General features: G+C 45.7%; 1 protein-coding gene across 1 annotated transcript in view; it reads right to left on the reverse strand.

The window, feature by feature from the left end:
• The window catches only part of dock3 (dedicator of cytokinesis 3), a 1,472,428-nt gene that overhangs the window by 1,116,818 nt on the left and 327,988 nt on the right, over positions 1-27,622 (reverse strand). The window contains exon 5 of the mRNA XM_078543841.1: positions 835-931. Within this exon, the coding sequence (XP_078399967.1) occupies positions 835-931 (97 nt within the window). The remainder of the gene's footprint in view (positions 1-834; positions 932-27,622) is intronic.

Here is a 27,622-nt window from a genome sequence, read left to right on the forward strand (position 1 = left end):
CAGAAATTGCATATTCCATACACAATAAAGATCTTCTTGAATCACAATTTGCTGAAATGTAAATATTTTGAAACCCTGAAATTTCCCACATGAAGAATTCTTAGGTTGAAAAAGTAAAGCATTTCCCAAAAGAAAGGAATTAAAAGCGGAGCCAAAGTCAACATCTGCTCCTAAGTGTGCCTCCTGGTAGATAGCTATTAAGTAGCAGAAGGGTGAGGTCAATTTGGTTGCCTACCCTTGTGGCCCAAGAGACTGGGGAAGAAAAGCAAGTTACGAAGTAAGTTACAAAGATTTTCTGAATAGAAAGACAGAATTGACCACATTCTACATGAAGATTTGAGGTGTTTTTTTGCAAGTACACAGATTAAAGCATTAATTTTATATACTTTCATCTAAATTTACAGTTCTTTTGAACTGTACAGCGTGTCCTGGCTGCTTATGACTTGTCTTAGAAAACATCCTGCACCTTGTGAAGCAGGTTCATATGCAACAACTCCACCAGAAATATCCAGAGTCTTCATTTCTATTGAACTTCATTACATCTTTAGTTCCTATTATTCCTCAGTACTACTGTAACAGATCCCATTAAAAATTCAATTGATCAATTTTGTTAATAGAAAACACTTTGAGCACAGGAACAGATACAAATATAAATGGCTCTCCTGCAAAGTTATGTTCTTTAAGAACTCAGGATTTGTTCCTCATCATATCATGACCAAGATCCAAACATTGAACCTGTGCTCCCACAAAATAAACACTGAAGAGAAGTTAAGCTTACAATCACTTCACATAATTTTTTTCAGCAATTAGGGAAAACAAATGTTATGCACTTACCACATAGAGCTGTTTCCAAAGCATTACCCATTCTTGTAATGTGGCTGTGACCTCAGTTACAATTGAATCTTCCACTGGAACCACTGTCTCAAACTGGCTGCAAAATAAAACACAAAGAATTGCTCTAACAACCTCACAAATCTACAACACAAAACGCAATGAACATTTGTCTCACATTAGTTTTTACTTGTTTTCTCTAACAACTGTTCATCAGAATGAGCAAGGAGTGATGGTAATTTAGCCCCAAAACATTTTGTCCAACCTCTTGCACCACCAACAACACATTTCCAATTTGTAAGTTTTCTATTCATCTATCATTTCTGAATGAGATGTAACGAAGGCATAAAATTACAAAACATGATAAAAATTTCAGAGATATTGATAAGATTAATTGAATGAGCAAAACTGTGACAAATGGATTTTAATGTAGGCAAATGTGAAGATATCCACTTTGCACCTGAAAAGGATAGAACAAAATATTTTTTAAAATGAGGAGAATCTAGAAAAAGAGTAAATAGGTGTGGATCTGGATTTCCATCTTCAAGACAGGTATTGGGAGTCAGGAATTTTCCTGACCCCATGATCCCATCACTGTTGTGGAGGCAGGTTCGTGATGTAGACAATTCCGCTGACTCTGACAGCTTTGCAGAGTTGGAAACAACACAGATATGGAGGTGGAAAAATCACGTTGCAGCCCCAATATAAATGCCTACCTCTGACGCCATTTTTGAGAGGTTAGACTGATGAGTAGGCAGCTGGCCCAGTACTGTGGAGTCTTCCCATACTCTTGTCAGGTGAGTAGTGAACTTTTCTCTGGCTATGTGGTGGCCCGCATGTTAAAAACCTGTTGTAAAGGTAGCCCAGCATGAGTCTACCCCATGAAAATTGCAAATCCCTTGTTGGCTACCTATATTTCTCATGTGACTGCCACACACAGCACTATGACCCACAACTGCCACTTGTACTCAGGGCCTGGGAGAAGGGTGTGCAGATGGTATCAAATACTGGGGCTCGAGGGTTGGGGGGGGTGGGGGGGCCCAGTCTCTGTATTGTAAATAGAGTTTCTCATTGTCCAGGCTGAGCAGCTAGAGCTGCAGACCTGACAGACTGGCTTAAAAAAAAATCTGTCAGGCTGAGAGTTCCAATTTTTAAAATCTGGTCTGTCAGTGTCTGTAAATTTTACTGAGTTGCTGCGCTGCTCCTTGCAACCCTTGGGCAGCTTCATGGTTCCAATTTTTTTTTTGAAAAGCCCGCTAGAGAAACACAAAGCTGCCCGAAAGTCAGCAGCGGTTGTGCAGCAACTAGGAGTGTTCTTGCTTGAAAAAAGGTAAGTCAAATCCGTGTAATTTTAGAACCAATTGGATGCTATGCATGTGTGTGGGCATTTTGGGGGGAGGTTAGTGTGGAATAGAGGAGATTGGTGGGGGGGGGGAGGGGTTTGGGGGAAATTAGAGGGGGTTTGGGGTTGAGGTTGTGGAGGGAGTGGAGGAGGTTGTGGGAAGTTAATGGGGGGATGGGGTGAGTTTGCGGGGGGATGGGGGTGAAGTTGCGGGAGAGGTTAGGGGGGGTGTTGGGGGGGAGACGGGGTGGGAGATTGGAGAGGGGTTTGGGGAAGTTGGAGGGGGGTGGGGTGGAGGTTGGAGGGGAGATTGGGAGAGGTTGTGGTGGGAGATTGGGGATGTGAGGGAGATTGAAGGGGTACAGTCTATACCTTGTCTCTTCCACTGTTCGCAACGGGCATGCTGTTTGATACGATCCGCCAGTCTTTGTGACATATGGCCTAAATACCTAGCTTGATGGCAGCATCCTGTTAGTGGCGAGTATCACTCATGTTTTACTGTTCCCCAACCAGCCCATGCTTGCAAAACTCAAAACACAGTGTCCAACATTAAATGTGACTCTGTGATTGGACAACATTTGTTAGATAATCCTCAGTGTGCTACGAATTACGCTGACAACCAATTTAAGATTGTCAGTCAAGCTTGCAATGTGGCACATTTGCGTGTATTGGAAGCTACATATATTAATACGCAGGGCCTGCTCTTTGCAGACAGAAAGAACATGTACAAACAATGCGCCTGTTTCAGCTAAACAATATAAATGACAGCCATTCACTGCCTCATTCCTCAGGGCAATGCCTTGACCAATCAAGGTCAAGCTGCCTGGTTTAAATTTCAAACAATGCTTGGCAGTTAACCGTCAGTCACCATCAGTGGTGCATTCTCCATGGCAATGCCACTTGCCAACCAATCAGCATTCTCTTCACATACAGTATAAATTGTTGTTTGCCCCTTACATTGGTATTCTTGCGAATGTCCTGATGAGTGCAAGACAAAAAGCTTAGACGTGTCTCTTTATCTCAGCAATACTGTCTGGTTTGTTTAATAGTCACGGTGGGATCACCTATAGGGTGCACCTATAGGGACAGTTGATCAGCAAGTCTGAAGACCCTGCTGACTGCTGCTTCTCAGTGCAATATATATTCAATCTCTACTATGCAACACAACTTTATCATGATATTTCAATACCTCAAAAATACTCAAAAAAGCACCTAGAATGCGATAATAGGTGAGTAGACAAAAGGACAAGATTGAAGTCATTGGAAAAGATTCTTGAAAATCATGTGCAGTGTAAAACAGGTTACTTTCAGGGCTTGGAGCTCAATCACAAGCATTTATCAGTTTCAGACTATGTTATGCACTATTACAATGTTATGTACTAGAGGAGGGGAGGTACAGGCACTAAAAGTAGTGCGACTGGCCTGCATGCCAGTTCCCTGGCTCCAGCTTGGGCCCAGAAATTTTTGTGGAGGTGGGATGGGAGCGCCGTCACTAATAGATCCAGGTCATTAATAGCCACTTAAGGCTAATTACAGGAGGCCAACCAGGAATTTCAAGTCAGTTTCTAATAACTTGCAGGCATCTGGGGCCAATATAACTGCTTGGATGTGGCCTCCCAGTGGAAGACAAGGGCTCCAGCAATCTAGGCAGGCTCAGGGGTTCTCCCTGCCTAACAGGGTGCTGCAGCAGCCTCAGTTTGCTCTGAACCACCCCAACCCCAACCCTATGCCCAATAATGGTGGCTTGGTTGCAAAAGTCACTTTTAAATTTAAGTTTTAAAAAGTTGGACACAGGATGCCTCCATTTTGAAGTACCCTCTGCCTTATTTACCTTCCATTGTAGCCTGCTGCTTCTTTCAAGCTGGAAGACCTCTGATTGGTCTTCCAGCTTTGAGAGCCCTTAACTGAACAGCAAGCTTGCCTTCTGGCCAATATTTGGCCATCCTGAGGAAAATCACAATGAGTGACTGGTTCCCACACAGTGTGGTGGTGATGATTTTATTGAGCCCACAAGAGTGGGAAATGTGGAATGTGGGATGACTGAATTAGGCGGAAGCTAAAATTTCGATTGCCCAACTGCGGGTTGAGATGCCAAGATTAAGTCAGCGGCATCTTTGCAGCATATTGTACCTCATGCCGGCCTGTGGCAAGTTCATATTTGTAATACACATGCATGCTATGAATACTCATCAGCATGAAACTTTTTATAATTACATCCAACCTCAAGATGAAGCCAGCGGTGAATGAGAATTACGCGGCACCCGGTTCATGTTTGTTTAAAGGTGATCTATACCACTCAGTTTTGTGCACTTGTGTCTAAGGCCAGCAGTCCTCTTTGCTGAACTCTGCAGCACAAGGGAAGGGTGCAGGAGAATGGCAACTTGCATGGAGGCTCAGTACTGGCAAGGGCAAGTCTGGGGTAGTGGGGGCAGGGGACGGGGTGGGGTGTGTGAAGTGGGACTGGGGGTACTGAGGAGTGGAAGAGGGAAGGGCCTACCCCATTGGCTGTTTGGTGGAGTTTTCGTTATGGACAATGGAAAGAGTTGAAAATCTCATTGCCCATCAGTTCTATGGGTGAAATCCATGGACACACATGTTCTCATCTCATTGTCTGCTTTCTTTACACAGTTTAATTTCTGGAATTGAACTATGGGTCTCGTACACCCAATATTCCTGCAACCTAAGGAGCAGTAGGAGATGATGTGACAAAGGCGGGGTCTTGCCAGTCAAAAACAAAGGCTGCAACGCTAGCTGCAGGTCAGCACCAGAAGGGGAGACTGGTCAGGATGCAGCCATTCAGGGAAGGCAACATAGAAGACTTGTTCAAAAATGGTTGTAAGGATAGGCCCAGCAATTTTAGACCAGTCAGTTTAACATCAGTGGTGGGCAAGATTCCAGAAACAATTATTCGGGATAGAATTAGTAGTCACATGGAAAAATATGGGTTGATAAGGAAGAGCCAGCATGGATTTCTAAAGGGGAAATCATGTTGGGGATTTTGAAGAGGTAACAGAAAAGGTCGATGAGGGTAATGCTGTTGATGTGGTGTACATGGAATTTTAAAAGGCATTTGATACAGTGCCACACAACAGACTTGTGAGAAAAGTTATTGCTCATTGAATAAAAGGGACAGCAGCAACGTGGATGCAAAATTGGCAGAAAAGTAGGAAGCAGAATGTAATGGTCAATGGATATTTTTTGGGCTGGAGGAAGGGTTTGTAGTGGAGTTCCCCAGGGGTCGGTATTGGGACCGTTGCTTTTCCTGATATATATTAATGATCTAGATCTTGGTAGGCAGGGGACAATTTCAAAGTTTGCAGATGATGCAAAGCTTGGGAGTTATGTGAACTGCGAGGAGGACAGTGTAGAACTTCAAAAGGACACATACATGTTGGCGGAGTGGGATAGGTGGCAGATGAAGTTCAATGCAGAGAAGTGTGAGGTGATGCATTTTGGTAGGAAGAACATGAACAGACAGTATAATTAAGGGGTGAAATTTTGAAGGGGGTGCAGGAGCAGAAAGACTTGGGTGTATGTGTGCATAGATCATTGAAGGTGGCAGGACAGGTAGAGAGAGTAGTTAATAAAGCATATAGTATCCTGGGCTTTATTAATAGACTACAAGAGCAGGGAGGTTATGCTGAATTTACATAAGACACTTGTTAGACCTCAGCTGCAATATGGTGTACAATTCTGGGTGCCACATTATAGGAAGGATGTGAACACATTGGAGAAAGTGCAGAAGAGGTTTACAAGAATGGTTCCAAGGATGAGAAACTTCAGCTTTGAGGATAGATTGGCGAGGTTGGGACTGTTCTCCTTGGAGAGAAGGTGGCTAAGAGGAGATTTGATAGAGATGTTCAAAATCACGAGGGGGCTGGACAGAGTAGATAGGGAGAAGCTGTTCCCACTCGTAAAAGGATCAAGAATGAGAGGGCACAGATTTAAAGTGATTTGCAAAAGAAGCAAAGGTGACGTGAGAAAAACGTTTTTCACACAATGAGTGGTTCAGGTCTGGAATGCACTGCCTGCAAGTGTGGCAGAGGCAGGTTCAATCAAGGCATTCAAGAGGGCATTAGATGATTACTTGAATAGAAACAATGTGCAAGGGTACAGGGAAAAGACAGGGCAATGGCACTAGCTCATAATGCTCATTTGGAGAACCAGTGCAGACACGATGGGCCAAATTGCCTCCTTCCACACCATCAAAATTCTGTGATTCTGTGAAGACGAGGACTGACATTTGGCAGCAAAGTTGTGGCTATGACACAGAGCCTCCCTTTTTGTCCAGAAGGCTCTTTTATAGCCCGCCAGTAGCTATAGCATTGTTAGCTGAAAGCTGATTTCACCAATGAATTGCACGTGTTTCCTGTGGCATGCCACTGGCACTTTAAATTTTAATGGAAATTGCATGGGAACCTGGCAAGAGCAAGAGAGTGGAAGTGGTGCACAGTGCCGGTAATGCTGTCAGGAACGGCACACACATTTAAAATTCTGCCCAGCTGGGGCATCTGATCCACATTTCAGCCTGATGGCAGGGTTCAGAAGCCCACAGTGAAAATCTTGCCTATAGTTTGGTCTTCAATTTGTTTTGAGTTCCAGGGATGAACAGATAATAGATAAATGTAAAGTGCAAGCATGCTATTTTTCCCCCTCCTCATGATGACATGGCCCAGACTTATTGTGCAGAGAACATGAGGACTTTGAACATGGACTTTACAGTCTTCAATATCCTATAGAATTAGATTTATTTATTTTAATTCTTCTTCCATAATTATTAATGAAATTTTAGCCTACAGTTTTAGAACAGGGTGTATGACCGAACAGTGGAAAACAAGACAGAAAGCTTTTGAAATAAAAGAAGATACAAATCCATGGGAACAGATTGCAAGCTCCAATGGGTTTTAGAGTTGCAAACACTAGGGACAAATAAGCTGGCTCAAGTTGTACTGTAATGCTCCATTACCTCTAGGTCAATGGATGGTAGCTTGCAGCACCAAGAATTGTACTCTTTCTTTCTCTTTTCTGAATAAACAAAAATACATTAAGCATGATGATATAGATGACTGCATCCGAAAGGCAAATTCACTCGATTATATGATATGCCGCTTTATCATTTGTTTCCAATCCTAAATCTCAACAAATGACATCCATAACAAAAAACAGATATTGGATCATGATAAACCTCTTCTAACTGAGCAGTAAACAGGCCCATGAAAAAGCAAAATAACAAGCTGTGCAGTCATTGGGCAGAACTTTCTGTGACCGCTGGCATTAGGCGTGTTTGACGGCGTGAGTGGATAATATGGTGAGAAGGCTAAAAACTGGTTTCATGATGTTGTGAAACCTGTTTGCAATCGTTCACTTTGCCTGTCAATGGCGGACCACATTTTCCGCTGTCGGATGCTGGGAGCTTCACTCTAATACATCTGCTATCACTATAAACCCAGCTCGCCGGAATTATTGCCCCACGGTGGATCATCCGAGCATGTCAGCAGGAAAACACGCCAGTGCAGAACATGTCTTGATAAGTGTGATATGCAGAAGTTGGAACTTACCATCAGAGCCTTGCTGACATCGCGAGCATCCGAAAAGCAGAAGATGCTGGAGCCCAGCAGCAACACAACCCTGGAGGAACGTCCATGGCACGCCGTGCGGATTCTCACGGACATGGCTCGGCCGCATAGTACCACATGGAAGATGGAAAGTCACCGTTGAGAGTCTGCTCAGTCTCTTGGCCATGGTCTGTAACGGATGATTGTCAAGGGGGTGGGAGAGGAAGGTCGAGGTTCGACTGGGAGGGGAAGGTGTGTTGGCGGGGTGGGGGTGGGGGGGGGGGCGCGGAGCGGAGGTGGACCGAGTAACGGGGAGAATACAGAGAGGAGGAGCAGTCTGGTGTCCCGGTGGGGGGCATTGGAGTGCGGAGGGGGGAAGGAGTCGTCCAAAGGGAGGAGAAGGAGGAGGAGGATTCCACAGTGGGTGGGAGGGGAAAAGGAGGATTGCGGAGGGGTGGAGGGGGAAGGAGGATTCCAGAGGGGGAGGTGGGAAGCAGGAGTTCGGAGTGGGGGGAAGGGAAGGGAAGGGGACTGGAGGGGGGAAGGAATAAGGTTTGGGGGTGGGGGGAAGAGGTCTAAGGGTAGGGTGGGGTGGGGGAGAGGGGAACAAGTTCTGATGGTGGTGGTGGGGGGGGGTCTAGGGTCTGGGGGATGGGGAAGTGAGCAATCTCAAGGGGGAAGGAGTCTGGAGGGGGTTATGTCCAGGTGAACATGCAAGGGAGGACTCTGATGAGACCATGACTGCCTCCTGGGGAGTGAACTGAGGGTGGGCGTAGTATGAGGGAATGGTGAGAATGACTAATGGCATAGTGAGGCGGTAGGGTGGGAGGGTGAGGGTGCAATGGTATCAGTAGAGGGGACAGTGGGAGTAGTTGATGGCTACTCGGAGGCAGACACGGACCCTGGGGATGAGAAGGAGGTGGTCAGGGAGGTTAAGTGGATGGGGGCAGGATTTTCAGGAAGGTAGGGAATGTGCACGTTCACCTGGACATCCCTGAAAGAAAACAGTTGTGGCTGGTAGGTGACAGTGGGGAGGTGGAAGGTGATGCCGGGGGTTGACAGTGATGGGGGAAAAGGAAATGGGTGACTGGAGGAGGGGAAAAGACGGGGGACCTCAAGAAAAACTCTACCACTACCATGTTTGCTAAATTGGAAGTGAAACGAGACTCATGGTGGGCGAGAACAGGTGCTGCATGGGAGTGTGCTCAGGGGGTGGGCGGAGGTGCAGGTCAGCTCAGATGGACAGCTGAAAGTGAACCCCAGCAGACAGCATTGAAAATCCTCAGAACATGCCCTCCACACACAACTTCTCCCTCCAGAATCACTCATGAGCTGGCTGTGTGCAGCTGAACTGCTAGTTGGGGGGCAGATGCAAGGGGCTGACTCGTGAAAACTGTAAATTAAGCTGAAAGTGTATATATTTTCGGATTGTAAAGTGACAAAATGTGTTCATCCATACAACCGTGATCAGAATTTAACTTTCCTATGCCTTAGGCTTCTAGTTGCTGCCCTGACATCCACAGAAGGGGTGGAGACAAAGGCCTGTTGCCTCTGGTGACTTTAATGTGGGTCCTCTGGAGATCCGAGTCCTTGGGTGCCCCAGCTTGCTTTGGCTGCCCTCCTGTGGGCTAGCTGTTCCCTCTGCGGTGACAGAGGATGAGCTTGAGGGGATCGCAGGCAAAGGGGACTCAGAGGGGGCCTTTGGGATTCCTGAGCGGATGACCCGGGGTGTCCCGCTGCCATTCCTCCTCCCTTCGGGTGCCCAAGGGCCCGGGCCTGACTCTTGAAGAAAAGGAGCACCTGGAGGGATGTCGAGGTGCTTCCTTTCCCTCTCGCATCGCCACTCCAGGAATTCACCCATGGCTACCACGATGGAATACAGGTCTGCGTGCATCTCTGTGTTCAGCTGGACCAGGATCTCCGTGGTGACCGCCATCCTTCCCATGGAGACCTCCATAAACGCACATGTGGGCACCATTTCAGGGAGCAGGTGGACAACCTCCTCTGACTCGTGTACCACTCTATTGAGGGCTTCCAACATCTCTATGTGATGTTCCCCCACCTTCAGCTGACTCTCCACGATGAGTTGGAAGCCCGAATCCAGAGGCTAGTCATCTGACTCGGACCTCACAGATGCCTCTTCCCCAGCAGCCCTACAAGTGCCATGGAGCTCGGCTGAACTTGCCTCCTCCTGCTGAGGACGCATGTCCATGCTGTGAGCACCGGATCGTGAACTCAAGCCTGCTCTAGATCTAGGTCCCACTGAAGTGTGTATCTCTGCGCGAGTGCAGTGTGTGGGTAAGCGCTGTGACGGGTCTTCCAGGCTGCTTATTTCCAGCTCTTCAATGGAGGGGTCCCCTTGGCTGGAGGTGAGGACCTGGATGGAGCTGAGGAACTGGCTGGCTGAGGACATCGGTCACTTAGCAGAGCTCCCCGTGAACTAAAGTAGAGATAATTAGTGCATGGCAACAGAGTCAAAGGCAGGAGGGAGAGCACTCACATATGCATTCAGAGAGGGATGATATGGTGCAGGATCCTCACTTGGGTATTTGCCGCTGACCTCCTGGTCGCCACAGGCACAGTCCGCATCCTCACCGATCAACACGATGGCATACTCCTCAAAGTGAGTGAGGGGCCTTATGTGGGCCATTCCACCCCCCAGTCTGGGACCTCTCCCAGCTGCTTTGAGCCAGCTTCTCCTGCATGAAAACAGACGGGGAGTGTGTGTGTGCAGGACACATGGCATTGCATGGAATGTTTGTGTGGTGAGCAGAGCCCTGGACAGGATAAGGATGTAAGCTTCAGAGGATATGAGCCTGATGGAGATGTGAGGGCGTGAGAGAGAGTTGGTAGTGTTATCCCTTGAAGTGTGAGATCTGTGTGGATATATGGCGGGTTTGTGAGTTGACAGAGATGAGAAGAGTGACTTACCCTGGTGGAACGGATGAGACCATTCATCCTCTTGCGGCACTGGTTGGCTGTCCTCTTTTCCAGGGCATTGGCACTGACCATGGCTGCAACTGCCTCCCGTACTGGATTAGTGACCTTGCTTGCTGGTCTTCATCCAGAGTTGGGGGGGATGAGGACATCATGACAGGACTCCATAGCATCCAAAAGGCGCTCGAGGGACATGTCATTAAACCGGGGGCTGCAGTCGTCGAGGCCTTTTGGGGCCATATCTTCCTTGCAGCAGTCCTGGGCTGAATGCAGTGCGCAGCTGCACTTTAAATATGGCACCTGGCTTGAGGAACTGGCAAGGTGGTGGCGCGGTGGGCGAATCGGAGGCTGCCTGCCAGTGAAACGGCTTGTTTCATGGGTATGCACAATTAATGAGGTGTGATTGAGACAATACGATGTGAAAAGCCGCCATTGCGGCTGCTGGGAAAAATGTTCTTTTTCCCGCCCACTACCTCAGTGCAAATCTGGGATGATTTAAATTTAGACCACCATGAGTATTTAGTAACAACATCCAACTTCGTCAGATTTCAAGCCTGCCTTTAAAAGTCAAACAGGGGATCAAAACAGTCCTCAAACAAAGGGTGTGGAAAGATAAACAGAAAAATGATTTAAAAAAATTTAATTAATATTAGTTTGGCATTAATTTGCAGTTTAACAATGTGCAATTTTACTTTGCTATCACTTGATAAGACCTATTATGTACAAATAAAACATTTCAGGAACTCGGTTATAATTACAAATAATATTTACAAATGAATATGGCTATAATTTGCTTAGAGCAAAATTGCACTTATTAAAATTAAAAATATTAATCAGTATTTTTTTTACTGATTATTGCCCCTTGACTCTGCAGCAAATACAGTACAGGTTTCTTAACCAGAGAAACCAACCAGCATTTGTAGGGAAATCTTTCCTATGAAGTGGGAAATGGGAGAAAGTCTATTTTTCCCTTTCTAGCTTTGTGAAAGTGAGATTTCTTCAAGGTCTGATACCATACAATACATACAGCTGATGAAACCAATCATAGTCCTGCAGTGAGCTATAATCCACAAAACTTTGCTAAGGATTCTGTACAGGGTATATACTTCTAGTGAATTTTGTTTTGATCGGCTCAGCTCATAATGGCAACTTTTCTGCTTCTTATGCAAATAGCCTGTGGTCTGTATTAAAATTGTGGTGTGCTTCTTGCTGCCATTTCATTGAATGCTATCATGAAGTTCAAAGACATCTGCCAAACTCTGGGGTTAGGTCAGTGAGCTCTGTAACCTGTATACATGAAACCAGATCCACATGATATCAGCTCATCTGTTGCTGAAATCCTCATCCATGCCATTATTATCTTTAGATCTGACTATCCCAATACACTCCTGGCTGGCTTCTCTAGTTCTACCCTCTGCAAACTTGAGGTTATTCAAAACTGGAGTGCCCGTGTCCTAACTCATGCTAAATCCTATTCACCCATCACCCCTGAGCTCACTCACCTGCATTGGCATCCGTTTAAGCAATGCTTGAATTTTAAAATTCTCATCTTTGTTTTCAAATCGACCTATAGCCTTGTCCTTCCCTATCTCTGATCTCTTACAGCCCCTCAAAGATCTCTGCGTTCCTCCTCTTGAGAATTCCCGATTTTAATTGTTCCACTAGCTGCCAAGGCCCTAAGTTCCAGAATCTCCTCCCTAAATCTCTCAGACTCTGTACCTCTCTTTTCTCCATTAAAATGCTCCTTGAAATCTACCTCTTTGACCAAGCATTTGGTCATCTGGCCGAACATCTCATCAGATTCGGTATTAGAGTTTGTTTATTACACTTGTAAACACCTTGAGATGTTTAACTGCATTAACTGCACTATATAAATATTAGTCATTCATACTATGTGTTGACTGGTGTCATGTGGTAGGCTGTAGTGTAGAGAAAATGCAATTTAGTAGTGTCTCTGAGGGAGGGTTACCAACACTGGTTAGAAGTTATCAAAGTTCAACACACCTCCCACCTCAAATTGCCTCACCTGGCAATTGGTGTCCAACACTTGGCAGTGCTCCGCCAATTGGAAAGCGGACACACTTTGTTACCCGTTTGGATGATTTTTTACCGTTCAAACTTATCCCTCTAACACCAATATTTTTATAAATAATAAACAAAAGTGTCAAACATTTCTTCCAACTCTTAGTTTAAATATCTATTGCTAAGCTTAAAGGTCTGACCCCTTGTCTTCGACTTACCTTACCTTTCAGATACCTCTCTATTCACACCAATGTCCATTTATATTACAAGCCCCAATTTTCTGTGCCAATTTCCTGTATGCTTTTGTAAATCCCTTGCCTATACTTTCTTACTCTTTCAAAAAAAGCTACTAGGGTAATCTAACTAATCCTGCAAAATACCATGTTGTTGGATCAGTCCACGTTCATCTAGGCATTGGTTTTTTTCACTAGAAACCATAATTTTAGATAATTTTCCAAACACCAGCACAGGGCTAACCAGCTGATGGTAGATATTTTAGCATATTCCCCTTTCAAAATTAAGCGGAATATGTTCTTCATCAATTTTGAATAAAATATATGACCAGTCCCTCCGTCACTTCCTCACTAGCCTCCTTCTGGTTCCTGCATATTAGCATATTTCAGTAGTTTTAGTATGTTCAGCCCCAAAGAACAGTTACCTTGTTAATACAAGTTATCTTTTGATTGCCCTTTGGGGTACAACAAGCCACTAAAGACATTCTTCACCCTCCTCTAAATATTGAAACAAATTCCTTGATGACTCTCCTTTTCCTGGTATGTTAATAAAACCTTTGCTATTTGCCTTCATATTGGCAGCAACTTCATATCATCTCTAACTCTCTTCGTAGATTACACTATTTCTCACAATTCTATTTGTACACTAATTCAAACTTTGTAGCATGCTTTAGGCTTTATTTACAGCCTTTATCTAATAGAATTAGTGCCCTGATGTAGTGCCTTTTTATCCCAAAATCGAATGTTCTTAGACTGTGCTGTGCCAATCTTGCACTTGAATATTTTCCATTGTTAAGAACAAAGAACAAAGAAAAGTACAGCACAGGAACAGGCCCTTCGGCCCTCCAAGCCTGCCCCGATCATATTGCCCGTCAACTAAAACATTTTTCACTTCCGGGGTCCGCATCCCTCTATTCCCATGCTATTCATGTATTTGTCAAGCTGCCTCTTAAATATCACTATCGTACCTGCTGCCACCACCTCCTCTGGCAGCGAATTCCAGACACTCACTACCCTCTGCGTAAAAAGCTTGCCCCGCACATCTCCTTTATAGTTTTCTCCTCTCACCTTAAATCTATGTCCCCTAGTAATTGACTCTTCCACCCTGGGAAAAAGCTTCTGTCTATCTACTCTGTCCATGTCACTCATAATTTTGTAAACTTCTATCAAGTCGCCCCTCAATCTCCGTCACTCTAGTGAGAACAATCCGAGTTTCTCCAACCTCTCCTCATAGCTAATAACCTCCAGACCAGGCAGCATCCTGGTAAACCTCCTCTGCACCCTCTCCAATGCCTTCATATCCTTCTGGTAATGTGGCGACCAGAATTGCACGCAATATTCCAAGTGTGGCCTAACCAAGGTTCTATACAGCTGCAGCATGACTTCCCAGCTTTTATACTCAATACCCCTGCCAATGAAGGCAAGCATGCCATATGCCTTCCTGACTACCTTATCCAGCTGCGTTACCACTTTCAGTGACCTGTGGACCTGTACACCCAGATCCTTCTGCCCGTCGATGCACTTAAGGGTTCTGCCATTTACTGTATAATTCCTACCTGTATTAGACCTTCCAAAATACATTACCTCACACTTGTCCGGATTAAACTCCAACTGCCATTTCTCCGCCCAAGTCTCCAACCGATCTATATCCTGTTGTATCCTTTGACAATCCTCTTCACTATCTGCAACTCCTCCAACCTTAGTGTCGTCTGCAAACTTACTAATTAGCCCAGTTACATTTTCCTCCAAATAATTTACATATACTACAAACAGCAAAGGTCCCAGCACTGATCCCTGCGGAACTCCACTAGTCACAGCTCTCCATTCAGAAAAGCACCCTTCCACTGCTACCCTCTGTCTTCTATGACCAAGCCAATTCTGTATCCATCTTGCCAGCTCACCTCTGATCCCGTGCGACTTTACCTTCTGTACCAGTCTGCCATGAGGGACCTTGTCAAAGGCCTTACTGAAATCCATGTATATAACAGCCACTGCCCTTCCATCATTGATCATCTTTGTTACTTCCTCGAAAAACTTGATCAAGTTAGTGAGACACGACCTCCCCTTCACAAAACCATGCTGCCTCTCACTAACATGCCCATTTGCTTCCAAATGATAGTAAATCCTGTTGCTTCCTTATTTTGCCTGTTAACTTTTCCCTCCAATCTAGCCAGACTAGAGTCTTCTTTCATGTTTCTATAGTTTGTCCTACTCCAATTTGTCAGCTTTGACTCTTATCCTTCTCTATTTAACATAAAAGTATTTAAACAGCACTTTGTTCCACAAATAACTCAAAAGCTGTCAGTTCAGTGGAACACTGCCAATATATGCTAAATATTGAAACACTGAGCAATTCTTGACTGATAATGTTGCAGGTACAAAGCTAATTACAGCAACAACAGTCAATCCCTGTGCTCACTGTAGAAAATCACACTGACACCTTAAACCTGTGAAAACCTCGGACATTGGAGAACATTTTCTGAGTCCAGAGCTAAAATGCTTACATCTTGAGCTAATAGCAAACTGGATGTCAGCAAATGTACTACACTTAAATGGTCCTGCTATTATTGGTACACATAGTAAACAATTTCATCAGCACATGTTGGGAATTATTTTTCAGTTCTGTCTTCTCATGTGAAAATGTGAAGATCCACAAAACAGAAAATGATGGACATAGCATCAATAATATGGCACAACCTAGGCGTCTAGGCTGTATAGTGTTTGATTTTTTCATCAAGATGACGTGAAACATTTTCTTCATTTTTGTCTATTAGTCTTCGCTTCTCTGCCTTATCCAATGTCCCATATCCGTTCAGTTCACCTTGCATAATTCTTCTTCTGTTACAACACCAGCTCTGAACATACCTACCATTTTCCACCCTCCATAAACTAAAGTTCATCCAAAATTCTGCTGTCTGTATTCTAATTCACACCAAGCATCCTTCATTCATTTACCCCTGTGCTCACTGCAATGGCTCTCAATTAAGCAACACCTCAATTTTAAAATTCTCATCCTTATTTTCAAATCGCTCTATGACCTTTCCCCATCCCTATCTCTGTAACCCCACTGACCAGATACTTAATTGGGACTGCCATATAAATACTGTAGCTACAAGAGCAGGTCAGAAGATTGGAATTCTGCAGCGAGTAACTCACCTTCTGACTCTCCAAACTTCATCCATCTACAAGGCAGGTGTGTGATGTTTGGTTGGATGAATGCAGTTCAAACAACACTTAAGAAGCTCAATACCAACCAGGCAAAGCAGGCCACTTAATTGACACCCCATCCACCATCTTAACCATTCACAACCTCCACCATTGGTGCTCAGCAGCAGCAGCGTGTACCATATACAGGTTACACTGCAAAAACTTGCCAAGGCTCCTTCAACAGCACCTTCCACCTCTACCACCTAGAAGGCCATGGGATGCATGGGAACATCACCACCTGGAAGTTCCCCTCTATGTCACACACCATCCTGACTTAGAATTATATCACCATTCCCTCATTGTAAATGGGTCAAAAACCTGGAATTCCCTCCCTAACAGCACTGTGGTAGTACCTACAACCACATGGGCTGCAGTGGTTCAAGGTAGTTCACCACCACCTTCTGAAGGACAATTAAAGATGGGCAGCAAATGTTGGCCTTGCCAGAAACGCTCACATTCCATGAACGAATGAAGAACAAAAGCCCCACGATCGTCCGAGATAACTGCGCTCCTCCCATGTCTGCTTGTCTGACCTCTTTTCTCATCGCCTCTCCATTGACAGTCATGCATTCGGCCACCTAGGCCCTAAGCTCTGAAATTTCCTCCCAAAATCTTTCCACCTCTCTTCCCCCTTTAAGATGCTCCTCCAAGCTGATCTTTTTGACCCAGCTTTTGGTTATCTGCTTTCATATCTCCCTACGTTTCTTGGAGTCAAACAACCCTCCTGTAAAGTCTTAGGACATTTCACTAATTTAAAGGCACTATATAAATGCAAATTTTTGTTGTTATTGCTGTCATTTATACCTTTTCCATGGGGTGACAAAAGGTGCTGTATTTAGTTACTGGTCCTTTAATAATATCAAAGAAAACTTAAGTACAAAACTGTCATTCTTGTATCAGGTAAGAGGAAGTTCTGCAGGAGTGCTAGATGTTGCAGTAGTGCGAAGTCAAAAAAAATCCTCCACATTGTGCAAATCTGGGACGATTCCGCCCTAAGTGCAGTAGTGGGCGGGAAAAAACTTGTTTACCCGCTAGCGGCAATGGCAGGTTTTCACACCATATTGTCTCATTCCCGGTGTGTCCTGCCTCATTAATAATGCATTCATGGGAAACACGCTGGAGCGCAGGTGGGCGGGCTCAGATTTTCCCACTCTGCTGCAACCTCAGCACTTCCTCACTCCAGGCGCCATTTTTAAAGCACACTAGAGTACATGCCTATTTAATGTCTACAGACCAAGCAACAGATGGCCCCGAAAGCAAAGAAGACGGCAGTCCCCAAATTTAGTGATGCCTCTCTGGGGCGCCTGCTGGATGCAGTGGAAGGCCGCCACAATGTCCTCTACCCATGCTCTGGCTGCAGGAAGTTCACCAGGGTCACCAACCCGGCCTGGGAGGTGTTAGCAGCAGTGGTCAGCTTCACCAGAGAACAGAGGAAGTCAGCCATCCAGTGCAGGAAGAGGATGAATGCTCTTAACTGTTCTGCCAGCATAAGTCAACCACCTCATCACTTAACTCACACACTCACAAACTCACCACACAGCAACAGGGATCTCACACCTCAAGGGACAACGCCACTAATGCTCACACACATCCTCACATCTCCATCAGGCCCTTACCCTCTTGAGCTCACGTCCTCATCTGGCCCATGGCTCTGCTCACCACAAACATTCTATGCAGTACCATGTTTCCTGCTCACACTCTCTCCATCTGTTTTCATGCAGGAGAAGCCTGCTCACAACAGCAGGGAGAGGTCCCAGACCGGGGATGGAGTGGCCCACATTAGGCCCTTCACTCACTTTGAGGAGCATGCCATCATGCTGACTGGTGAGGATGTGGACCATGCCTGCAGCGACTGTGAAGTTGGTGGCGAACACCCATGTGAGGATCTTGCACCACATCATCCCTCTTGACGGAACTGAGTGCTCTCTCTCCTGCTTTTGACTCTGCTGCCACACACTAATTATCTCTACTTTGGTTCACAGGGAGCTCTGCCAAGCGACCAATGCCCTCAGCCAGCCAGTCCCTCAGCTCCATCCATGTCCTCACCTCCAGCCAAGAGGCCAACTCTTCCATTAAAGAGCTGGAAATAAGCAGCCTGGAAGACCCATCATAGCGCTTACCCACACACTCCACTAGTACAGATAGATTTAGAACAGGCTTGGGTTCACAATCTGGTGGTCACCGCACAGACACATGTCCGCAGCAGGAGGCAGCCACACTCCATGGCACTTGGAAGACTGTTGGGGAAGAAGCATCTGTGAGATCCAAGTCAGATGACCAGCTTCTGGAGCCAGCTTTCCAACTCATCGTGGAGAGTCAGGAGGTGGGGGAATATCATGCAGGGCTGTTGGAAGCCCTCAACAAAGAGGCATGTGAGCCAGGGGAGTGTGCTTGCCTGCTCTCTGATGAAGTGGTTCCCACATGTGCGCGTATGGAGTTCTCCACGGGTAGGACGACGGATGCCATGGAGACCTTGGTCCAGCAGAACGTGGAGATGTGCATAGATCGATACTCCATCACAGTAGCCATGAGTGAGTTCCTACAGTGGCAATGTGAGGGGGAAACAGAGCACCTCGACATCCCTCCAAGTACTCCTTCCCCTCAAGAAGTCAAGCTGGGACCCTCGGGCACCCAAAGGGAGGCGGTGCAGCAGCTGGACATCCCTGGGGTATCCACTCAGGAACGTCAGAGGCTGTCCGCTCCCTCCAAGTCCCCTTTGCCTGTGAACCCCCCCCTCAACCTTGTCTCCTGTCACTGCAGAGGGAGCAGCTAGCCCACTGGAGACAGCCAATGCAAGCCAGGGCCCTCAAGCCCTTGGCTCGCCAAAGGATGCATGCCAACATCATCAGAGGCAACAGGGCCAACCATTGCACAGGCTGTCTCTACCCCTGGTGTGAATATCAGGGCAGCACCTAGAAGGATAGGCCTAGAAAAGTTAAGAAGTTCTGATAACAAGTGGCTGCACAGGTGAACACATTTTGTCATTTTATAATCTGAAAATACATTCACTTTCACTGAAAAATGTGTAATGTTGTCTTTCAGCTTCATTGACAGGCATCCCGAGTCCTCCCACACAGCCGGATCACGAGTGATTCTGGAGGGAGAATTGTGTGTGGGGCAGGGCCTTTCGGAGCCTCGTGCAAGCACTCTCCCACACGTGGAGCTTTCATCCATCACACTCATCTCACTGTCCCAAGCATTTTCAATGCTGCCTGCTGGGGGTTCTCTTTCAGTTGTCCATCTAAGGTGACCTGCATCGCTGCCTACCCACTAATCGCACTCCCATGGAGCACCTGTGCCCAACATGAGGCTCCACTCACTTTCGATTTCAACAACGATGGTCGTAGTCAGGTTTTTGCTCAACTCCCCTGTCCTTTCCCCTCCCCCAGTCACCCATGTCCCTTCCCCAATTACTGTCAACCACCATGGCATCACCTTCCACTTCTCCACCATCACCTACCATCCTGAACCCTCGTCTTTCCAGGATGTCCAGGTGAACATATACATTCCCTACCTTCCTAATAATCCCACCCCAACCACATTGACCTCCCCGACCTCTTCCTTCCCACCCCCAGGGTCCGTCTGCTTCCGAGTCCCCACCAACCACCCTCACTGTCCCTTCTACTACTAGCAAAGCACTCTCGCTTATTCTGCTCCCTCATATTCACCATTCCCTCCTACCGTGCCCACCCTCAATTAGCTCCCCAGGAGGCAATCACTTACTCCACAAACCCCTCCCTTGCACCTTGAGATCCCCCACATGTTACTCCTTCCTCCACACTTACTCCCTCCTTCCCCCAAGTCCTTCCCCACCCTGGACTCCTTCCCTTACACCTCACTCTCCACTTACACCTATCTCTCCACTTGCTTACAGAAGTGGTAGGTCTCCGTTGAGTCTGCTTCGGAACATCACGCTCATGGCCAAGAGCTGCTACGGATGATCGGCAAGGTGGGGGAAGAGGAGAGGAAGGTGTACCAGAGTTGGGCGGGGGTGTGGTGGTGAGGTGGGGAGGGGAAAGAGAGTGCAATGGGGGAGAATGTGGCAAGTGGGGAGGAAGGTGTAAGGGGAGAGGTCCAGTGGGGGGAAGGAGGCCTGGGGAGGGGAATCCACCCAGCATGCGATGTATGTTTCCCTCCAGGGTCCAGTAACTGTAGAGCTCCAGCATCTTCTGTCCTTAGGATGTCCGTGATCTGAGCAAAGCCCTAACAGTAAGTCCCGACTTCTGCATGTCACACTTGTCCAGGCGTGTTCCGGGCCGGCATGATTTCCTGCCAGCGTAATCTGGCATGGGGGGACAATTCCGACCGGGCCTTACTTTGCATCCCATTAGTGGGATGCAAATCAGGTTCACGCCGGCCTCTGGCGAGATTCACAGGACATCATCGGATGATCTTGCTGTGCTTTTGTGCTGGTGTAAAACCAATTTTTGGCCTTCGCATCATATTGCCCCCCAACCGTCATGACCCCTGACGTCAACGTGGCCGGAAAATTCCAGCCATAAACTCTCAGCTGTGCATCCAATTAAAATAATGACTAGAGGACTTCCTAGTCCCAAATATTTATATATTATCCAAGACAAAACAGTACTAAGGGAATCAGTGGTCATACACATTTGGTTTTATGGGAAGAAAAGGAACTTGCACTCTGTCCCCAAATGCACAAAGGTGAGGATTTAATATCTCTCAAGCATGTAATTTGTTGCATGCAGGACTCTGGATACAACCTGATAAAAAACTTCAACAATAGAATACAGTTGAAAGTGCGTATGACATAAAGCTGGAAATGAAAGAACAGTCAGCTGGCTGAAGTCTGGAAGGACCACACCAATTCTTCTTTCTGCTAACCTGTACCGAAGCTACTTGGAGTCTAATTAATGGGCACTAGAGGGAGTTTGTGGAATTTATAACCGGCAACCAGAGCTCTATTTGTGTGGATTTTCAAGTAGCTTGGTTTGGAAATTGGTCAAAATGGTGATGGCTTTTCATACATGTCAAATCATCTGGTTGGCCCGAAAACATAAAAAGACAACATTTGGCATTTGGAAGAGTTACCGGAATGGCAGTATGGTGGTTGTGTTACACACTCCAGAACCCTGGACTAACGACCTGGCGACATTAGTTCAAATTCCATGCCAGCTGGGGAATTAAAATTCAGTTAATCAAATAAATCTGGAATAGAGAGACCATGAAACCCCCAAATTGTGTTAAAAACCCATCTGGTTCACTAATATCCCTTAGGGAAGCCCTGACCCAATTTGGCCAATATGTGACTCTAGATCCACAGGAATGAAGATTGACTCTTAACTGACTTCTGAAACAGTCCAGCAAGCCACTCAGTTGTCATGGAGGTGGCGCACCACCGTCTTCTCAAGGGCTATTTGGGAAATGCTGGCTTTGACAGCAATACTCACATCCCACGCAACAAAAGAAACACTACTGCTCTTTTGATATAGCATAATTACATTTTGCTTAGTAACCTGCTGGAATTCTTGAAGTTAGGGCAGTTTATTTTATTTGAATTATTCAGAAATCAATTCAAAACATTCTACATGTGAGACTTGTAAAGGGCATTATAGATAGTGCACAATAACAAACACAAAAACAATTACTAAAGCCACTGTGTTGCTGGCAAAGGAGAATGCAGAGGAGAGAGAAAGAGACTCCCTTTTACACACGGAAGAAGTGGAAGCAAGTCCTTCATGAAGAAGAGGGGGTACCTTTTCCCATCTAACATTATAAATTGTAGTAATTTAGTAACAAAGAAAATAAACTAGTTTCTTCAAAAAGAGATGGAGAAATAATACACTGATAAAAGTAATAAAGTAGATTTTATCAGCTAATGCAATCCTGAACATTGTTCCCTTTCTGTTCAAATACTTGAGAAATTTCATGAACAACATAAGCTGCAGGATTTTAAAGTATCGCTAATCCTTCAACCTAATTTTATACTTTGAAAAATAACACTAACTTTTTTAAAATTTCATATGGCTTCATACAGAATTGAGATGTATCTCCTGTAGAACAGCAATATAATTTTACACAGAGCTAGAGCTCAGCAGGAGTCTTTCTGGGACTGAAGCCAGGATCATAACATTGTCAGGGAGCTAAGCTAGGAATGGCAAAGGCTTTCTTGAGGTTAAGATCAGGAAAGCAGAAGGTCTGGCACTACAGGAAATTAAATGTTTATAACACCTTCAAGAAAATCTTAATATATTGCCAGTCATAATAAACATTATCCACCTCCATTCTTGCTGGATAAGAAGTGGGTTTGAGGGCCACAGGACAGGTGACTCCTTGGATGTGAGCATTTCTCAATAAATAAAAGAAGATGCTTTAAGTGCTCATTGCTGTCGGATCTCTCAGTGCTAAAACATCCAAGTTCTTATTGATTGACAGCATTGAAATATCATGGATCAATGACAAAAGGAATAGAGTATTAGTCATTTAACAGATCAATATATTAAAAAAATCTCACTCTCCAGCCACCTCAAAACTCTATTCTTCCTAACCCAAAAGAAAAAAGGGAGAGGGGGCCGGCAGTACGATGATGGAAGGAGGAGTGGGGTAAAAGAAGAGATGCAGGCAGGCAAGAGACAGAGTAGAGAGGAAAGGTGAAGCAGAAAAGGGGAAAGGTGAAGCAGAGAAGGGGAAAGGGGTTGGCGAATAGAAATAGGGAGCAGGACCTTGACTTTCCTCTAAATGATCGAGTTCTGACCAAGTTCCCTTTTCTTCCAATAGGCCCTTAGAGTTTACAATACAACTTTGAAATTTAAAGTCATGACACACTCATTGATTTAATTGCACAATATATAACATTATTTAGTGGCGTGTTTGGGTTTTTTCTTAAAAATAAATGTGCATATTGGTTCACACTTCAATCGCCTGGCACTTTCCTCAATTAATATCTACAGGAAGGGTGGAAAAGGCCAAAAATGTAATAATGCCTCTTTTCCAAAGACAGAAAAGATATGCATGAAGTTCTTGGAATGACTAAGTCCGTACACCAGTTGGCTCCAAAGTATCATAAGTATATTTTCTTTTTCATGACCTACTGAAGATGTCGACTTTACAAAGATATGAATGAGATCAAGGTTTCCGTTTTTCAGTTTCAGCACTAAAAACAAACATTGGCGTCAGTAAGTATCTGTTTCTAAGATAAATGCAAAATACTGCGGATGCTGGAAATCTGAAACAAAAACAAAAATAGCTGGAAAAACTCAGCAGATCTGACAGCATCTGCAGAGAAGAATACAGTCAATGTTTCGAGTCCATATGACTCTTCATCAGAACTAAGGAAAAATAGAAATGAGGTGAATAAAAGCTGGTTGAGGGGGGTGGGACAGGTAGAGCTGGACAGAGGGCCAGCTCTACCTGTCCCACCCCCCTCAACCAGCTTATATTTCACCTCATTTCTATTTTTCCTTAGTTCTGATGAAGAGTCATACGGACTCGAAACGTTGACTGTATTCCTCTCCGCAGATGCTGTCAGACCTGCTGAGTTTTTCCAGCTATTTTTGTTTTTGTGTTAGTGTCTATTTCTAGTCTATTGAGTCAAAGGAACTGGGAGCACCTTTCATATAAGGGGTTCTGTCTCTAGATCTACATCTGAAATACAGATAAATTATGCTTGGATCAAAAAATAATATTTGGCCATTTTTGGCTTTGAGAAATTTGTCATACTGATGTAAAGAAAACTAATGCAAAACATGATCACTACATTAGTTCAGCACAGTACGGCAGTGCAGAGGGTTATGTCACTGCACTAGTATTCCAGAGGTCTGGATTCTTTTACTCCATCACCCATCTCCTCCAATTTGCCTTCCCTCTCTCTTGACCCATCTCCCCTCGCTAAGATGAGCAATAAATCCTGATGTTGCCAGCAATACCCATACTTTTCACAAGAAGTTAAAAAAAATGAAATAAAGAGTTTTGTTAGTACCCTCAGGAGGGAAAAAAAAAGACTTGCATTCAAATATAGCAACCTTCATAACCGGATGCCAAAGTGCTTTATAGTAATGAAGTATTTTTGAAGTTTAGCCACTGTTGTACTGCAGGGAATGAAGCAGCCAATTTACGCACAGCAAACTCCCACAACCAATGTGTAAATGACCACATAATCTGTTTCTGTGATGTTGATTGAGGATAAATATTGAAGTCGTTGAATGGGACTTGAACCTAGAACCAAAGGATCAGATCAAAGCTCTGCAGTTTGGCCACATTCAGTCATGAATGGTGTGGACAATTAAACATCTGACAGGAGCAGGAGGCTCCACGAACATCCCCATCCTCAATGATGGAGAGGCCAGAATGTCAGTGCAAAAGACAAGTCTGAAGCATTTGCAACCATCTTCAGCCTGAAGCACCGAGTGGGTGATCCTTCTCGACCTTCTCCTAAGGACCCCAGCATCACAGATGCCAGTCTTCAGTCAATTCACTCCACATGATATAAAGAAATGGCTAAACTCACTAGATACAGCAAAGGCTATGGACCTGACTACATCCCAGCTGAAGTACTGAAGACCTGTGCTCCAGAACTAGATGTAACTCTAGACAAGCTGTTCCATTACAGCTACAACACTGGCATCCACTCAACAATATGGAAAATTGCCCAGGTACATCCGTTGCACAAAAAGCAGGACAAATCCAATTCAGCCAATTACCGCCCCATCAGTCGATTCAGAATCATCGGCAAAATGATGAAGGGAACGGTTGAGAGAGCTATCAAGTGGCAATGACCTGCTAACCTACACTCAGGTTGGGTTCTGCTAGGGCCACTCGGCTCCTGACCTTATTACAGCCTTGATCCAAACATGGACCAAAGAGCTGAACTCAAGTGGAGGAGTGACAGCGATGGCCCTTGGCATCAAGGCAGCATTTAATCGAGTATGGCATCAAGGAGCACTTACAAAATTGAAGTCACTGAGAATCAGGGGGAAAATCCTCACTGGTTGGAGTCATACCAAGCACAAAGGAAGATGGTTGTGTTTGTTGGAGGCCAATCATAGCCCCAGGACATTGCTGCAGGAGTTCCTCAGGGTGGTGTCCTCTGCCCAAGCATCTTCACCTACTTCATCAATGGCCTTGCCGCCATCAAAAGTTCAGAATTGGGCATGTTCGCAGAGGATCAGAGTGTTCAGTACCATTCGCAACTCCTCATATGCTAAAGCAGTCCATGCTCACCTGCAGCAAGACCTGGAAAACATTCAGGCTTGGGCTGAAAAGTGTCAAGTAACATTTGCACCATACAAGTGCCAGGCAATTACCAATAAGAGAGAATCTAAGCCTTGACATTCAACATCATTATCATTGCTAAACTCCCCCACCATCAACACCTTAGGGACCAGTAGCTTAACTGAGCCAGCCATATAAATATTGTGGCTCCAACAGATCAGCGGCTGTGAATTCTGTGGCAAGTAACTCACCTCCTGATTCCCTAAAGTCTATCCACCATCTTCAGCTCAAAGAGTGGTCAGGAGTGTGATGGAATACTCTCCAATTGCCTAGATGAGTACAGTTGCAACCACACTCAAAAAGCTCGATACCATCCAGGACAAAGTAGCCCACTTAATTAGCACCCCATGCACCACTTTAAACACTCACTCCCTCCACCACTGATGCACAATGGCAGTAGTGCGTACCATTGCACTGCAGCAATTCGCTAAGCCACCTTTGATGGCACCTTCTGTACCTGCAAACTCTGCCACCAAGAAAGAGAAGGACAGCAGGTGCATGGGAACACCACCACATGCAAGTTCCCCTCCAAGCCACATCCCATACTGATTTCGAACTATGTCACCATTCCTTTACTGTCACTGGGGCTAGAATTTTACAGGGTCACTTAGCGCATCTTCAGAAACAGCAGGGGAGGGGGTGTGTAGGCATGGGGAAGCTGTAAAATGTCAACAGGCTGCTTTGGGCCAGAAGCTCAGCTTACTGATGTATTTACATCGCTTCTGGATTTTACCAACAATCTCAGAAGGTGGCTTCCCACATCCGCATGGTAGTAAGTTATTTAAAAGACTAATTAACTGTACTTTTACTGCACATCTTGGATTTTACCGATGGTGCATGGAGACCACGGAACTTCAGAGCCTCACCTAGGTAAAGGAGGTGGGAGTTCAGTGCTAAAGAGTTCTAAAGATCCAGTGTGGGGTAGCAGGGACAGTGGTGCCCAAAGTGGCAAAAACAGATAAAAGATACCAGCACAATGCTGCCAAGATGGCTAAGTGGGAGTGGCACTTGCTCTGAAGAAGTAATTCAGATAAAGTGGAAGGGGGGCGGGGGGCGGGTGGGGGGTGGGGGGGTGTCGGTGCTGCTCTGGGTCAAAAACCTAGGACTAGGAGAGAGGCCACCTGCTATGAGCTTCATCCACTCAGGCTTTGGGGAGGATTTGGCTAAGGGGGAGCAGCTGAAAGGACGGGAGGTCCAGACACCAGTGGAGACATATCAGCAACCTCAGGATCAGCAAGAGGGCCAGCTTCAGGGTGGACACACCTGGGGAGGACGCAGAGGTACATGGCAATAGCCTCAGGCAAGCATAAGAGGCTATCCCCAGGAAAATCTACCAATAAAGCTGCAACTATCTCCAGATATCCGAGCAGCAATGTCAGCAAAGGTTGCGGCTCTCCAGGGAGGCAGTCACTGATTTCTGCACCATGTTGCAGGATGAGCTGAGACCTATGGGGATTGGTGGACACTCAAACGTCAGTGGCACTGAGGATTATCATTTTTCATCTTCTATGTCTCTAGATCTTTCCAGGGATCCACTGAGAACATTTGTGGGATCTGCCAATCTGTGGCCCATCGGTGCATCAAGGACTTGACCAAAGCCATGTTCAAGACAGCCAGCACTTATGTGCACTACTGCACAAATACAGACAGTCAGCAGAGAGGTCCATCAGATTTGGAGTCATCACTGGAATGCTTCAGCTGCAGGGTGTCATCAACTACACACATGGATATCAAAACTTCTAATGACCAGCTAATGGCTTTCGTCAACAGAAAATATTTCCACTCACTCAATGTTCAACTGGTCTGTGACCACTGAAAGTGGATACTTCAGATGTGCGCACAGTCCCAGGTATTATAGCTTTTCTGGTAAATGTTGCCACCCCACCATCATTCGGCACAACCCCCCCCTACCCCCATCTCACCCAACCCCACACACCTTCAGCGATAGATACTGGGAGGCCCCTTGGCTTGGGATGATCTTACTAGTTGTTCACAGGTGTAGGACCCACCTCTGTTGTCGCAGCTACTCGAGGTGCTGGTATCACTGACAGAAGAGCTAACGAGCTGCTGTCGACACCAAGAAAGCTTTGAGAGGAGCCCCCAGCTGCCCCTGGTCCCAAGCAAGGCACGCTCGTACTTCGTTGCTTACTTGAGAAGAATGACAGCCTGACCGAGACTCCAGGCACCTTGCCCCTCTCTCCCCTTGTCACTGTAGTATAGAGCTCCTGGATAATGCAATGGCATGCACATCCCCGCATCTACTG

Source organism: Cetorhinus maximus, chromosome 6, assembly GCF_964194155.1.
Source record: "Cetorhinus maximus chromosome 6, sCetMax3.hap1.1, whole genome shotgun sequence".
In the NCBI taxonomy this organism is placed as follows: domain Eukaryota; kingdom Metazoa; phylum Chordata; class Chondrichthyes; order Lamniformes; family Cetorhinidae; genus Cetorhinus; species Cetorhinus maximus.